Raw genomic sequence first — 14,495 nt, forward strand, 5'->3', positions numbered from 1 at the left:
TCACGAACTTTTATTAATTCTCGATGAAGGGAACTAAAGCCACGCTCACTTTTATTCACATATTCGGCAACGTAAGCAGCACAGGAATATTCATCTAATATAAACTGAACATCCATATTTGACTGCAAAGCTTTCGAAATACATGGATTAAATGGACTGATCCAAATGTCTTCAATCCCACGTTTCATAAAAACCGAGGGTCAATGAATGCCATGTCGAAGAATGTCCAAATACTCATCAAATGACTCTAAATAAAATTTTTGAAGGAATTCCTCAAAACTTGTCAAAGAACCCACCTCTAAAGCTTCATGCATTTTTTCAAATAACAAAACTTTTGAGTTATCCTTATTAACTGGCAATACCGGAATTAATACCCTAGTTTGATCCATTGGCCAAAATGGTGCCCCAAAACGGCATTTTTTTGTATTTTTTTTGTAGCATGTATGAGTATGAGCATGCGTTTGTAAATTCCTGGGGCTTGAAACTAAACATTCTTCGGCTGAGGCAATACTATCAATTAATGCAATAGTTTCCGGTAAATGTTCATCATTTAATAACTGTGCCTCGTGGGAAGGTGGAGCGTTTTCAAGCCATAATAACATATGACAGTGTGGACTACCTCTATGTTGAAATTCCACCCAACGAAAGTAATCTTTTAAATAATATTTTCCAAATGGGCCATCTCTCTTTTTTTTTAGAGCAATCATGATTGTATCGACTAATTTGTTAAAATATAGGCAATAAATAACAGGATCATTGTTCACTAATTCCGCTTTAGCACTATTAGAAATAATATCAAAGATACTATCGTCAATGTTATCTTCATCGTCTAAATTTTGTTGAAATTTATAGGCGCATTTTAAGAGTGGCTTCCAATGTACCTCTGATGCACTAAGTGTTACAAATACAGTTGGTTTTCCGAGTTGACGCATCATACAAAATAAGTCCTTTTTCTTTGACTGCCAATATTGTATCGAATTAGGTATATTTTTTAAAAACGACTCATTCTTTTCCATGCTTTCTTTCACAAATTCTGGATCTAATAAATCTTCTCTTGTAATATTTTTTACCTCATGGTTAATATTGCGAAACAATACTTGAAATGTTTGAATAATTCTCAAACGCATGATTTTGGCTGCCATGTAAAGAATGTGATTAGGGGTAACACCACGTCTATCTCTTCTACGGATTTCACTAGTTGCCATCATATAAGGAGTTACATTAATTTTAAATTGTCTTTCATGTCCGTAATAGATAGCAGGAAATGATAATTCCTCTGCATCAGCGTCAAAAGATAATGCAAACGGTTTGTTTTTCTGACCCTGGGACTAAATGTAACACCATATCTTCCCCCCAAAAAATTGTTTGCTGTTGCATGTTTAATAATTGCTCAGTTGTTAAAATTTTTTCTTTATGCGACGAAACTACGTCCATCATGTCTTCTTGACTATTCCTTATCTCGAAATGCTGGTCGTAAAATATTTGATTTTCTTCTGCAAAATCATAACCTTCATGTATACCCAAGAATGTGTTATTAATTTTAATATCATATTTTCGGTATAATTCGGTATTAGGCGTATCTCGTAAATATAATAACCATCTACGCAGAATAGCTTTTGAGACACATCCAGACAAATATGCCCCTTTTTGAAGAATATGACGCTTTATTAAAACTGTCACTGTATATTCATCGTCAACATTTCTGGGCAGGGAAGTTACCATATTATTTACACTGACAGGAACATTTATTATTTGACCCACCATTTTTTGACTACCAGCAAAATAGTGAATTTTGCGAATTTGCAGAAAGGGTAAACGGGGTGAAATTAAACGCTCAGCAATGGGATTTAAGGGGGGTAAGTCAGACGGAATAGGAGGATAAACAAATCCATTAACAGTGGCCAGTTGAGGAATCGTTTTTTTACGGGATAAAGTGGAATAACAGAACACTTATAAAATTTGCATTCATCCTCGATACTCGAATGCATTTTTGGGTAGCCAGCTTCATAAAGAAGGGGAAGAATATCCTTGGTTATGGAGCAAATATCATTAGTCCACCAAATTCGGTCACATATACGACAGAATTCGTTTAACTTATTACTATAAAATTTGGTGTTCATAAAATGCTCTAAATATAATATTCTCTTTTCAAAAATTTTTGTATTTGTTGGATTTAAAGTAACTATTGAATTATTGAAATATCCTGAAAAGTTCAAAATATCTGAATCAAAAGACTCACAATTACCTGTTTTATTTGGTGCTTCCCTGGCTTCTTTCTTTTCTATGATGATACCCGATGAACTATTCAACTTTTTTCGTTGCCTATATTCCCGACAACGTTTCGCGTTCAAGGCAAGTTTGACATTGTCTTGCTTCTTATTATCAGGTTGACTTTTATTAAGTGCGGTAGCACCGCTAGTGCTTGGTAATGAAATATTAGTATTAATTACTTGTTTTTGGTAAGTCCCACAGTCTTCTGCATCCAAGGAAAGTAAAACAGTTTTAATATGTTTTTTCTCAGTATTTGCATTTGACTGCACACAACATTCAGCATTTGACTGTAACTCGACAGCTTCCTTTTTATCTTCTATAAGAGTTATTTTTCTCTGCTTGAATGGTAAAACTTTTTCGTTTTCATTTTTTACAATATTAAGTTTCCGTTTCTTTAACGGCAATTGATGTGAATGGAGGGACATTCTGGAAGTAAAATAGTTTATAATTTATTTACATTAAAAACATTTAGTCAAAATCGTCGAAAAATAAACAATTTGATAGGTAACTTTAATTTTAAAGTGCCTTTATTTTATATTTCCATAAATAAAAAGTGTGCATTCGACAGGTACAGTCTTGCCCAAAATAAGTTTACTCATCAAATTTTTATGTGGTGGAACTTAGCTAGAGATTCAGAAACGAAAATCATGTTTTTACAGTCGCCCAGACAAGTTTTGGTTTTAAAGTTCGCCATTTTGGATTCGCCATTTTATTTTTTGTAATTGTGATAGCACTAAATTGCATTGTCATCGGAAATATGAATGTGTTTCAAATTTCACGTAAATCGGACATCTGGAAGTTGGTCAAATTTGATTTCCAAGATTTGACCCAAACATACATAGTTACATACATACATACATACATACATACTTACATACATACATAGGTACATTGCAAGTTAAATAAAAGCTTTTAAAAACAAAAAAAAATTAAAACCAAAACTTGTCTGGGCGACTGTAAAACATGATTTTCGTTTCTGAATCTGTGGCTAACTTCCACCACATAAATTTTTGGTCGAAAAACTGTCAATTTGCTAGCTATAAATTATTATATCTACCTATACTTTTCAAGTGGTCTATTTTTATATTCTCCATGACACCAACATAGAAAGCTCAACTACTTCACTAAGGACTTACCTATTTTATTTTCACTTATTTTATAAAAGACCACCCTTGTTTGTAATCCTCGTATCAATAATTGACACACACACACACTTTTATTTTCGAATACACAAGTTTTTTAGTAACACGTCTTGTCAAAAGGAACAAATAAAATAAAAGAATCCTAAATATAACACGCACCCTATTCGCTTCATGGCTTATAAATCGGATATCACATAATATTTCTCTCACCTACATACTTGACTTAAAACCCAAACCTCATTGCGGCCTTCGAACGACCTTGCTCTATTCCCTGATCAACGCCGACATCGCGTTGATGAGGCAGGTCATTGAACCCGGACTGTTACATTTCCTTTTGTAGCATGTCGTTTTTTCAAAGACGAGTCCCATATACGTGCGCCCAGAAGTATTTTCAATACTAAAACTATTAAATGAATTTTAACCGAAAAAGTATACTATAGACAAACCCATTTAAATGTCATTGATCACATATTGTTTTTGAACGTTAACCAAACTTGTGTGTTAATAAAAAAGAATTTATTAATCCTGTTGGTCCTAATAAAGATAACGGGAAACTCTTATGAAATTATTGCATTGCATCGATCCTTGATACGTATGCAAAGTTTCAAGTTGATCAGACTTTTAGAAACCAGTGAAAATTAAGCTCAAAGATTCCGTTTCATAGATACAACCCGAGCGAATAAAAGCGTGTTAATAAACATTCTCACTCAGCGGCCAGTAAGAAATCAAACAAGTAGGGAGTGGGTGAAGTACTGTCGTTTACTTATTAACTTAAGGCTCGATTGATGAACTGTGATTTTCTATTGCATAAGTAGTCTGCTTAGAACATTGAAAGGCTAGAAGTAGCATGTCGTGGAACTATGGGCAGGTTTGTTTGCTTGCAACATCTCTGATGCAATGATGCCAAATGCTTATAGAGAAATGGCAATAATCACTTTATAATATCATACAAATTTTTAGTTTTTTCCGAAGGCTCAAAACAATACTACTGCTCCCAATATTTTTTATTTAATAAAATATCAAGCATTTTTTTTTAATAATTTTGATAAGATACTCTATAAGTCAATATATGTACGTTAAATAAATGAAAATAAAGTAGGAAGAAACGAGAAAACGGTAATGGCATCGCAACGCCGCTCGATCGCATTGTTGATGCCACCGATACGAGCACTCTCTACCAGTGACGTCGTCAACAAATATTTACCTGCTAAATTTTAATTAATTATTATAGAGTTTGATTATAAGTAATATTACCATTTATGAGCTATTTATGTGTTTTTTTAACGAACTTCGTTAGAGGAAGGTCCTAATAAAAGGCAGCATTTTTGTCAAAGCATTTTTTTGGAAATTAAATATTTTATTAATATAATATTATAGATTTCTTAATAAATCATGTTTTAAGACACAAATTTTTAACATTTCGCAAAATTTTATTGGTATTGTTTGTTATATTGGACAAAACTCAGTTTTATATCACTTATTTTATATCAGATATTATATACTTTTATGGTGCTGACTTTTTCAAAGGGACAGTATTGCTTCAGCAGTAAGAGTTAAAACTACAAGGATGTTCAAATTGTGAAGGAGATGCAGGTTTTTTATAGGTTATAAGATTTTTATTATGAGTATTTACCTGTACAATGGTTTTGAGACATTTAACAGTGACCTATATAATACCTAACACAACAATAATTATTATATCATATTAATTTATACTAAAAAACAAGGATTACCTAAGAATAAAGACTATGTACAATAGATTAGATTAGATAGTTTATTAGTAGTAATATACAAACAACTACTTTTACAAGTCAAATAAAATATGTAGTATGTTGGACTTTCTCGAAAATCATGTTATTATTTCTTAAGTATTTTCATAATGACTTGAGACATCTAATTCAATTTCTTTGGCGCAAATTTGTTTGTTGCAATCTTCAAATTTTAATTTTTTGTTCTTTATTTTTTTTTCATAATTTGGTGACAAGTGATTTAGCTTTTGAAATGGTGGAATCATCAGTGCTTAGGTCCTCAGGATATCATTTTGATTTTACCTTAGAATAATATACATGAAAATATAGTATTACCAAAATTAAAAAAAATAATTATGATAATCCAATTGATCAATAAAATGTATGTTATTATAAAGAACCTTTTTAATATCATATATTTGATTAATTGCATTTAATTAAACAAATATAATACAATAAAATACTATATCACTTTTAAATAAGATATATGGAATAGGATGATACATGGCATAAAACGAGTAGTCTATTTTGAGTGTATTTTTACCTTTTCCTTGGCAGAGTCAGGGAATGTGTAGCAGTTAAACAAAAACGGCTTGGATGAGAAATAGTAATTGTTGACCTAAACCCCACGGTAACTATTAATCTCAGATGCAGTTATTGTTGATGATGAATGATCAGATCTGAAATTATACAAAATTTGGTGTATCAAGACTATTAATCTATTTTAATTATCCATACTTGTCTATATTAGCTTCACCGTTTGTACTATATACCATTTTGGAAGCTAAAGAATTTTTTTGCACTCTTCAGGAAAACTACCCCTGCAGCTTTGAAGGGTAAATCACTTGGTAAATTAACTGAATTAACGGCAGCTGTGTTTTTAACCAGTGCATCAGTAATCCTAGTAAAAAAATAGTTTTACACACATACCTAATTTAATAAGTATTAGGTATAAATAAAGCTTATATGAGTAACACTAATCCTTTTTTTGACGATTTTTTTATACTAGAAAAATATATTTAAAAAAAATTACCTTTGAGGTAGAGCTGATTTTTTTTAAAGTCTGGCTACTGATAATATTATCTTCCTTATATAAGAAATCACTTCTAAGGATGTGATCTGAATAAATATGTTCTTTTTAATTGTGTTGATTTCCATTAATGAAATCCATTGTTCCCTTTGGGCATATATTAGGATTAGGCAATCTATAATAAGTATTTGATATTTAATCAAAAAGCAAAAAAAATTACAGTAATAAATTAATATGTGGTGCCAATTACTATATATATTATTGTAAGTTGCAATATGGTAAAACAAAACAAAAATTATCGACCAAATTTTAAGGAAAGACAAAATTAATTTCATACATAGATATCAATATCTAATTAAATTTCAAAATTCTTTAGGCAATAAAAAATTAGTAATTTCATCTATCTACCTAATGTCTATATTAAAAAACATAACTATATATAGATAGGTATATGGGTATTATGCCATCTTTCTGCCAAAACAACAAAAAAAACATAAAATCCTGCAATAAAACCAGGGACAAAATTCTAGTTTTATATTTTTCATAGCCTATTGATAGATGAATATGTTCAAAAATATATTTAGATTTAAAAATATAAATATTTTGGTATTTTACACACACTTTCACATTCAAGTTTTTATTAGGTTTATATTTTATATCTATAAGATCCCCTATTCTACGTTTATGATGATGGTTACCCCATGATGTGATGTTGTGAAAGTATCGGTACTTACTTGTGAAAAGATCAGCTTGAATCACCCTTTTATCATGATGCGGCACAAACGACACAAGTTTTTGCCATCCCAGCAATTTAAAAAAACACTAAAATTTTTTTTTTTCCTTTTGAAACCAAAAAATTAAAGAAAATACACGAATCCCGAACATAAACAAAAAGCCGTTTGACAGATGACACTACGCGTATGGCTCAGGCGCTTAAGTTCCAGTGTTGTCGCTTCAAATTTTTTAGAAACGGTTTTAGGGATAAGAATGTTAATAATTTTGTTTTTTTTTTTGCTTAAGGATATTACATTATTATTATTTATTCTTAAAATAGGTTAATTGTAGTATTTATATTTTTTAATTTAAATTTTCCTATAAAATACAACACAAGTAAGTTAAATTAACATTATAATGGTTGTTAAAATATAGCAAAAAATCTCCTCCGTTGGAAATTCACGTCGACTTGACAACAGAGAATCGGCAAATATGTTTGTAAACAACACACCCCTCTTGCCCCTGTGCACATGTTGGACTCAAACAAAGTTGTTGTTTACTAATTCTAGCCTTTCAATATTCTAAGGTAGTCTGACACTCAAGTAATAAATTGGTCAGTCTTGCATAGATCTATCTGTACAACCAGACATTTACATAAACACTATTTGATCGACTTAAGATACGCCAAAGCAAACGCCTCTCTTATGTGTACAATTGTGGGTACCACCTTTACACCAATCGTACATCGCCGCTAGTTCTCTTATTCAATTTGGCTTGAACTCTTAGAAATAGGTGAAAAACTCTTTTTAATTTGTAAATGAGATTTGTTCTTGTATTGATTTACGCACCTAAAACCTGAGTTGGCCCAAGCTGTATCTGTGTATCAGTAGGTTTTGACGCGTTTCGTTTTTAATCTAAGTTTTTTGTTTAATGGCATTTATGTAAGTGTGAATGTCGATGTATCTTAGCTAGTACATAATTATATAATTGCTACTGCTTTATGGTCAGCTACTTTACCCTCAACTAACATTCTTTAATCTTTGAACGTCTGTACTTCCCTAATAAACTTAGGAAAAAGGGATCGTGCCTAAACTACACTTGAGTGAATTGTCCCGCAGATTAGTTTTAACCGTGTATACATACATAAATAATTTCGTTATTGTAGCGTTTCAATGTTGCGGTTACGAGGGCGAAATCGAAACTGATCATCATCGGAAATCCATTGATCCTTAACCGCGATAAATTATGGAAAAAATTGATCGAGCAATCGAGTCGTCTTGGCACCCATTGCGGCGTCCCGTATACCAACAGGGATCAAAAGGAACGGGACAACATCACATCCAGATTCAAAAATTTGCAGTTGAAAGATTTCATGCGCACATCTTCGTAGATTATCTTTTCAGTATTATCCGTATGATTATTATTAAAGTTACGTTTGTTAGATTAGGTTTTAATATATTTAAAGTGAGTACTGCCAAAGATTGGTAGTTTTAGGCTAATTTTATATACTTATTAGTATATAAACTGAAATCTGATGTTCGTGAAAGTATATTTTTCTATTTTGTATTACTACAGTTGATTAATAAAGATTAAAAAAATGTATACTTTTGGAATTCTCTCTTCACTAAAAGCAAAAGGTAAGTTGACATTTTAGTAAAGGATTTATATATTATTATCATTATTGAGCTTATCTGGTTTTGATAATAATAATAATAATGTTTATTTTCAAATGCAATATAACAAAAGAAATACAAGTAAATTTAATAAACATCGGCAATAAATACATAATGCCCCCAGCGCTCAGGAGCTTTTTTTTTCAGATTTTCGGTCGCTTTTATGGTCTTTTCTCGTATATTTTGTGGAATTTCTTCCATTTTAAGCAAATATTTAAACAAAAAATGCCAACTGACTAACTGACAGAAACATCAAAGTCAAACCTAAATAATCACTGCAAGTCACTTGATAAATTTCTTAAGGTAGGTATGTACGTATACCTACCTGTACAGGTAGACCCTATTTTTTAATTAATATTAAAATTATTTTTGTTCATAAAAATCAATTTTTAGGTAAAACATAAAACATTGTATGCACCACGGGCATTGTTAGACTCTAATGCCCATCAGGCGGAAACCTATTTCCACCTTCCGGGCATTATCGTCCTTACAATGCCCTTGATACATAAATGGCTATTTTTTATTCCTTGAGGCCTTGAGCCATAATATTATAGTTGAAAACACGTTTTAACTACACTATTCCATCAAAAACTGTACCAAAACAAAAAATAACATACAAATAAAAAATACATTTTTGTAGTAGCCATTGTTAAAATTCTTTATATAAAATGCAAAAGAAAGTTTATTTATTCAATAGAGCTTTAAAAGTGTTTATATTTTCACACAAGTATTAAGTTCATTAAAGTTTTAGACAGAGTAGGGAGAATGCTTACTGGCCGTAAATCCTTTAGTTCAGTTAAATTAATTACCTTAGGTACAGGTATTACAATGGAACGCTTCCAATGATCGAGAAAGCATGATGTTTCTATGGAGAAGTTCACTAAGTGTATAATTACAGGTAATATTAGCGGACAGCACAAGAGTAGCATTACAATGTCAATGTCATCATTTCCAATGGCCTTGGATTTAACTAAAAATAAAGCATCTTTAACTTCCTCAATATTAGCCAATCTAAAACGAAAAATATCCCGATTTGACAATGTATTATTTAAGTAAAAATTTAGAATAAATTCATCTGGATCAATCTACGGAATATTAACAAAGTAGTTATTGATTTCATCTGCTGACCAGCGACCGCTAGGAATTACCCTACTACATTTCTCATAAGTTTCCAGTTTTCTTTAGATCCATTTATTCTTATTTGATGCTCCAGATATGCTTTCTGTTCCCTCCTAGTTGTTGCAGTTACTTGACTTCTTAGCTGTCTATAAGATTCCCAGTCATCAGGAGAATTGCTTTTTCTGTATTTAGTCAATGCTCGCTTTCTAAGTGACATTAGATATTATCCAAGGAAGTTTTTTTGGTGGTAATCCGTGCCGATCTTTTAGGAGCGTAAATATCAAAGGTATCAATTACTAAAACCTTCCACCTAGGCATTTATATCTGGTAAATAATATATTAGATTAAAAGGAATAGTATTAAGATGTTCAAAATAAGCGGGCCTATTAAAATTTTTAAAATCTCTATATATGTAAATGAAATGTTCTGGTTTCGATATTTTAAGGTTTAGCTCGCATTTAATAAAAAAATTATCGGAAAAATCATAGTTTTGGTTCACATTTAGAGTACATATTAGATTAACATGTGAACAAATAAACAAGTCCAAAAGAGTCTCCCCTGCCAGACCCAGGTGAGTTGGTTCGTTCACCACTTGCTCTATGCTAAGAGACTCTAAAATAGATGAGAAGCGTTTAACATCTTTGGATCGTAAATTAGCCATATTTATATTAAAATCTCTCCCACACATAAAGTTGTCACATTCTGTTAATAAAGTTGACACATTTACCTCAAATTCATCTAGAAAGCTATTCAGATTACCAGTAGGATGCCTATAATAACCTCCCAAATAATGTCTAGTATTACCAATTTTATATGTTATCCAAATTTGTTCTGAGTGTACGCTATTACCATAATTAATTATTTGAAAATTAATAAATCCCTTTACATAGATCAATATTCCACCTCCTCGCCCAGTAGTACGATCTCGTCGTATTAAATTATAATTTGGGATTTGAAGAATCTCATCTGCTATATAACCCAATTTTGAAGGATAATACATTTTTTGATCCTACTTTTAACCAATCCCAATGAGTTGCTACCTAGAATAACACCTCTCATTTCTATTGGTAAAAAATTATAACATCTGGGAAGAAGATAAGTAAAACAATGTCGCCCTATTGTCTTCCTAGCTCTAGTGGTTTGTGAGGAATTCTGTTGACGATTTCTTGTATTATACTGATGGATAATTAATGAAATGTTTGACTTATATTTGTGTAAATGAAAATATTATAAAAAAATATTTGACGAATATCGAAAGTTTTTATTTCACTGTACAGTAGATCTGAGAAATATAGTCTAGGTTTTTTATCAATTATTTTAATGATACTCTTCTGGACGATTTCTAGACATTTAAAAAATACGTCTCTAGCCCCTCCCCATCCTAAAAATCCGTATTGAAGACGAGATTCTACCGAGGCATAATAAATTATTTTTAAATGCGAAATGCTTAATATTCCAGCTAAAAACTTAAATCTACCCAATAAAGATCTTAAGGTATTTGCAACGTTTTGTACATGAATATTCCACTTAAGTTGTTCATCTATGGTAATACCTAAATATTTTATGCTAGGTACTGCTGAAATCTTATCGTTAAATTGAATATTTAACCTATCATAATTTGGAAGACCATCTCTGTATGATGAAAAACGCAGAAATTTAGTTTTAACATTCGAGTTACTTCACACTCAATTTCCTGCTCGAAAACCAATTAAAAACATCCTTTAAAACCTCTCTTCTGAAATTCTTTTTACAATTTTTTTTTTTCGGTAAAAAATAAAACTGTATCTTCCGCGAAGCTAATAATATCTGCTAAAAAATTTGTTCCCAATAAAGAGTTTAAGTAAATTATAAAAAACAAAGGTCCTAGTATAGGGCCCTAAGGTACACCGCACTTTACAATTCTTGTTTCGCTAAAAATATTTCCTATGGCAACCCTTTGGGTGCGACCAGATAAATAGTTTGTAAATAATTTATGCGGTATTCCGCGTGATAAACAGCAATATGGCTTTCAGGGCCACAATAACGCTTGTTGGAAACAACAGTGGATTTACAAGAGAAATAAATCAAATCAAATTAAAATATCCTTTATTGTCATAAGAGATAATCTTGTCGACAAAGCTGTATGGGAAGAATGGCATTATCATACATAAGTATATAAATAGCAACTAAAATAATGCTCAAAAAAGAAAATCTCTTACAGCAAAACTTAAGTACTACATACACATTTCTGACAGGGCACAGACAAATATTCGTCAGAAAATATATAATGTTATATATTAAAATCTATCTAAAAAGAAGTCATTTATTTCATAGTAGCCTCTTGCAACCCACAATTTTTTTAACCCTTTTCCTAAAGACTCTATTACTCTGCACTTCCTTAATATCCGCTGGAAGATGATTAAACATTTTTTTACCATCAAATATAAATGACCTTTTTATTAATGAGTTCGAGGGTACAGGCGAAATCACACCATTAGCCCTTCTGCTGTTATAATGGTGCCTCCATCTCCATCATTGAGATCTCTGTACTTTTTGTGAATTAAGCACACCGTTTCTAGTATAAATAAAGAAGGCAACGTAAGGATTTTGTGAGTAATAAAAAGTTCTCTACATGAATCTCTTATACCTACTTTGCAAATATATCTGATAGCCCTCTTTTGCAAGATAAAAACACTCATAAATAATTGATTGGTACACGCACCCCAAAAACACAAATCATACCTCAGATCTGACTCAATCGGTGCAAAATAGGCATAAGGTTATAATTTTCATTGACCTGTAAAAGGCATTTGATACGGTTGATATTGATGTACTATTATTGAAATTGGAATAAATTAATTTCAGAGAAGTTAAGCATTGAATCAATCGCGTGTTGAAATAGCGTAGGGTTCAGAACTGGGATTACCACAATACTTTTTATATGTGACAAGTTTAACTTATTATTTATTTAACAAATCATTAACTGAATGTAAGATTTCTAAAAAAAAAAAAAATATGCTTCATTGTTATTAACAAAGAAAAATTGTTCTAAACAAGGCTACCTTAAATTACTACCACTACACCCCATACACACTCGAGTTCCAAAACAATACATAAGAACAGCAGAAAAAAAAATACATAAAAAGTAAATTAAATTCCATAATTATCCCCTCAAGTATAAGACAGCAAAGAATTCAAACCATACAAACAAATCAAATAAAATTCAAATACTGTAAAGTTACACTTAGGGAAAATTAGAATGTGTCGACGTAGTATTCATCCAGTGAATGGTAACATTTTCCGGTCAAGAGTATTTTCAATTTACGTTTAAATGTGTCAATACATGTTGCCTCCCTGATTCCACCTGGATTGAAAATTTTGATTCCCTCGTAGAAGATAGATTTTTTAGTTAATGTGGAGGAGGGGATTGGAAGATTTAGATCGTTCACTTGACGCGTTAAGTATCTTGGATTTGGGGTTATAAATTTAAAGCGATTTGCAAAAAGTAAGCAGGCCACTTCCCGAATGTAGAGGGAGAAGACAGTGTGTATGCCCAGCCTAACAAATAATGGGCGACAGGAATTTCTTGGCTTAGCCCCACAGATGTAACGTACAGCGCGCTTCTGTAAAACAAGCAGCATTTGTAGAAGGTAGGCAGCAGAAGTATAAAGAAGAAGGAATTTGGAACATGAATGGCTGGCATAAAGGAAAGAGGATCCACAGAAGGGTTCAAATTTTGCTGAAGTTGTAGAGCAATATTAGAAAAAAAATTTTGATAAAATCATTGGGAGAGACTTCATGGCATTGTCTTGACTGCTTACCACAATTGTGACGAATATCATTAAGGATTTTCCAACTCTCCTTATATTTGTTAGATGAACCACTTAAACGGTTGGAGTAGTAAGTTTGCTTAGAGATTCTTATCAGATGACGATACAAGGCTCCGTATGAATTGAAATAGTTATGAAAAACTGGAGAGTCTACCAGGTAAACCAGGAACTTGGATATACATGGAACAACAAGAGCAAAATAATAATGGTACCAAAAAAAACCTTAAGCATTTAAAAGCATTTTAAACAAAAACATTTTAAACCAAGCATTTTAAACATTGCGAACTAAGTCTTTCAACGAATTTGGAACATTTGCTTAATAAGTTCATTTAATTATGGCTTTTACTATACAGGATGTTTGTTAATTAAGTTCCAATAATACAGGTACGAAATGTATACAAATTTAACAAATTTGGACTAGGTTGTAGGTTCTACCTCAAATGCAAAGCGGTGAATTTTTAATGAAGTTGAGACCCCTTTGCCCAAACATATTATTTTGTCAATAATAATCAGTCTATTCAAAGCACTAATATATTATAACATCATGGCCTAAGAATGCTGGAATTCTTCAAGAAAAATACCAAACACATTCATAATATTAAAGCAACTACAAGTATTGAATTCTGATCTATCTCCATATAGAATTCTCAGGAATTCTCAATTCTCCATACACCTGTATTGTTGGCCTTGGCACTCAATAAATCTTGGTATTTATATAATTATAACGTATTTACTTAACAGTTTAAAATGAAATTAATTATATAGTACAATAATTATAGAAAATAATTTCGTTCCTTATTGATAAAAAAACACATATTCTAAATATATAGAAAAGTAAGGTTATGTCTTGTTGTCTGTGTCAAGTCATTTGTCAGAAAGTGAGGTTATACCGTTATACTCTTCTATTTATTTATGTTGTTTTTAGTGCTTATCCAAGTTAGCAAGAATATTCCAATATAATAATAAAACAGTGTTTTAAAATATATTCT

The 14,495-nt window shown here is 31.3% G+C and overlaps 1 protein-coding gene across 2 annotated transcripts in view; it reads left to right on the forward strand.

The window, feature by feature from the left end:
- The window catches only part of LOC126740540 (putative helicase mov-10-B.1), a 38,685-nt gene extending 30,176 nt beyond the window's left edge, over nucleotides 1-8,509 (forward strand). For both annotated transcript variants that reach the window (XM_050446614.1, XM_050446616.1), the window contains exon 18: nucleotides 8,071-8,509. In XM_050446614.1, coding sequence (XP_050302571.1) covers nucleotides 8,071-8,295 — 225 coding nt within the window. In that variant the 3' untranslated portion in view covers nucleotides 8,296-8,509. The remainder of the gene's footprint in view (nucleotides 1-8,070) is intronic.
- Nucleotides 8,510-14,495: the final 5,986 nt, after the last annotated feature.

This window comes from Anthonomus grandis, chromosome 9 (genome assembly GCF_022605725.1).
Source record: "Anthonomus grandis grandis chromosome 9, icAntGran1.3, whole genome shotgun sequence".
NCBI classification, from domain to species: Eukaryota; Metazoa; Arthropoda; class Insecta; order Coleoptera; family Curculionidae; genus Anthonomus; species Anthonomus grandis.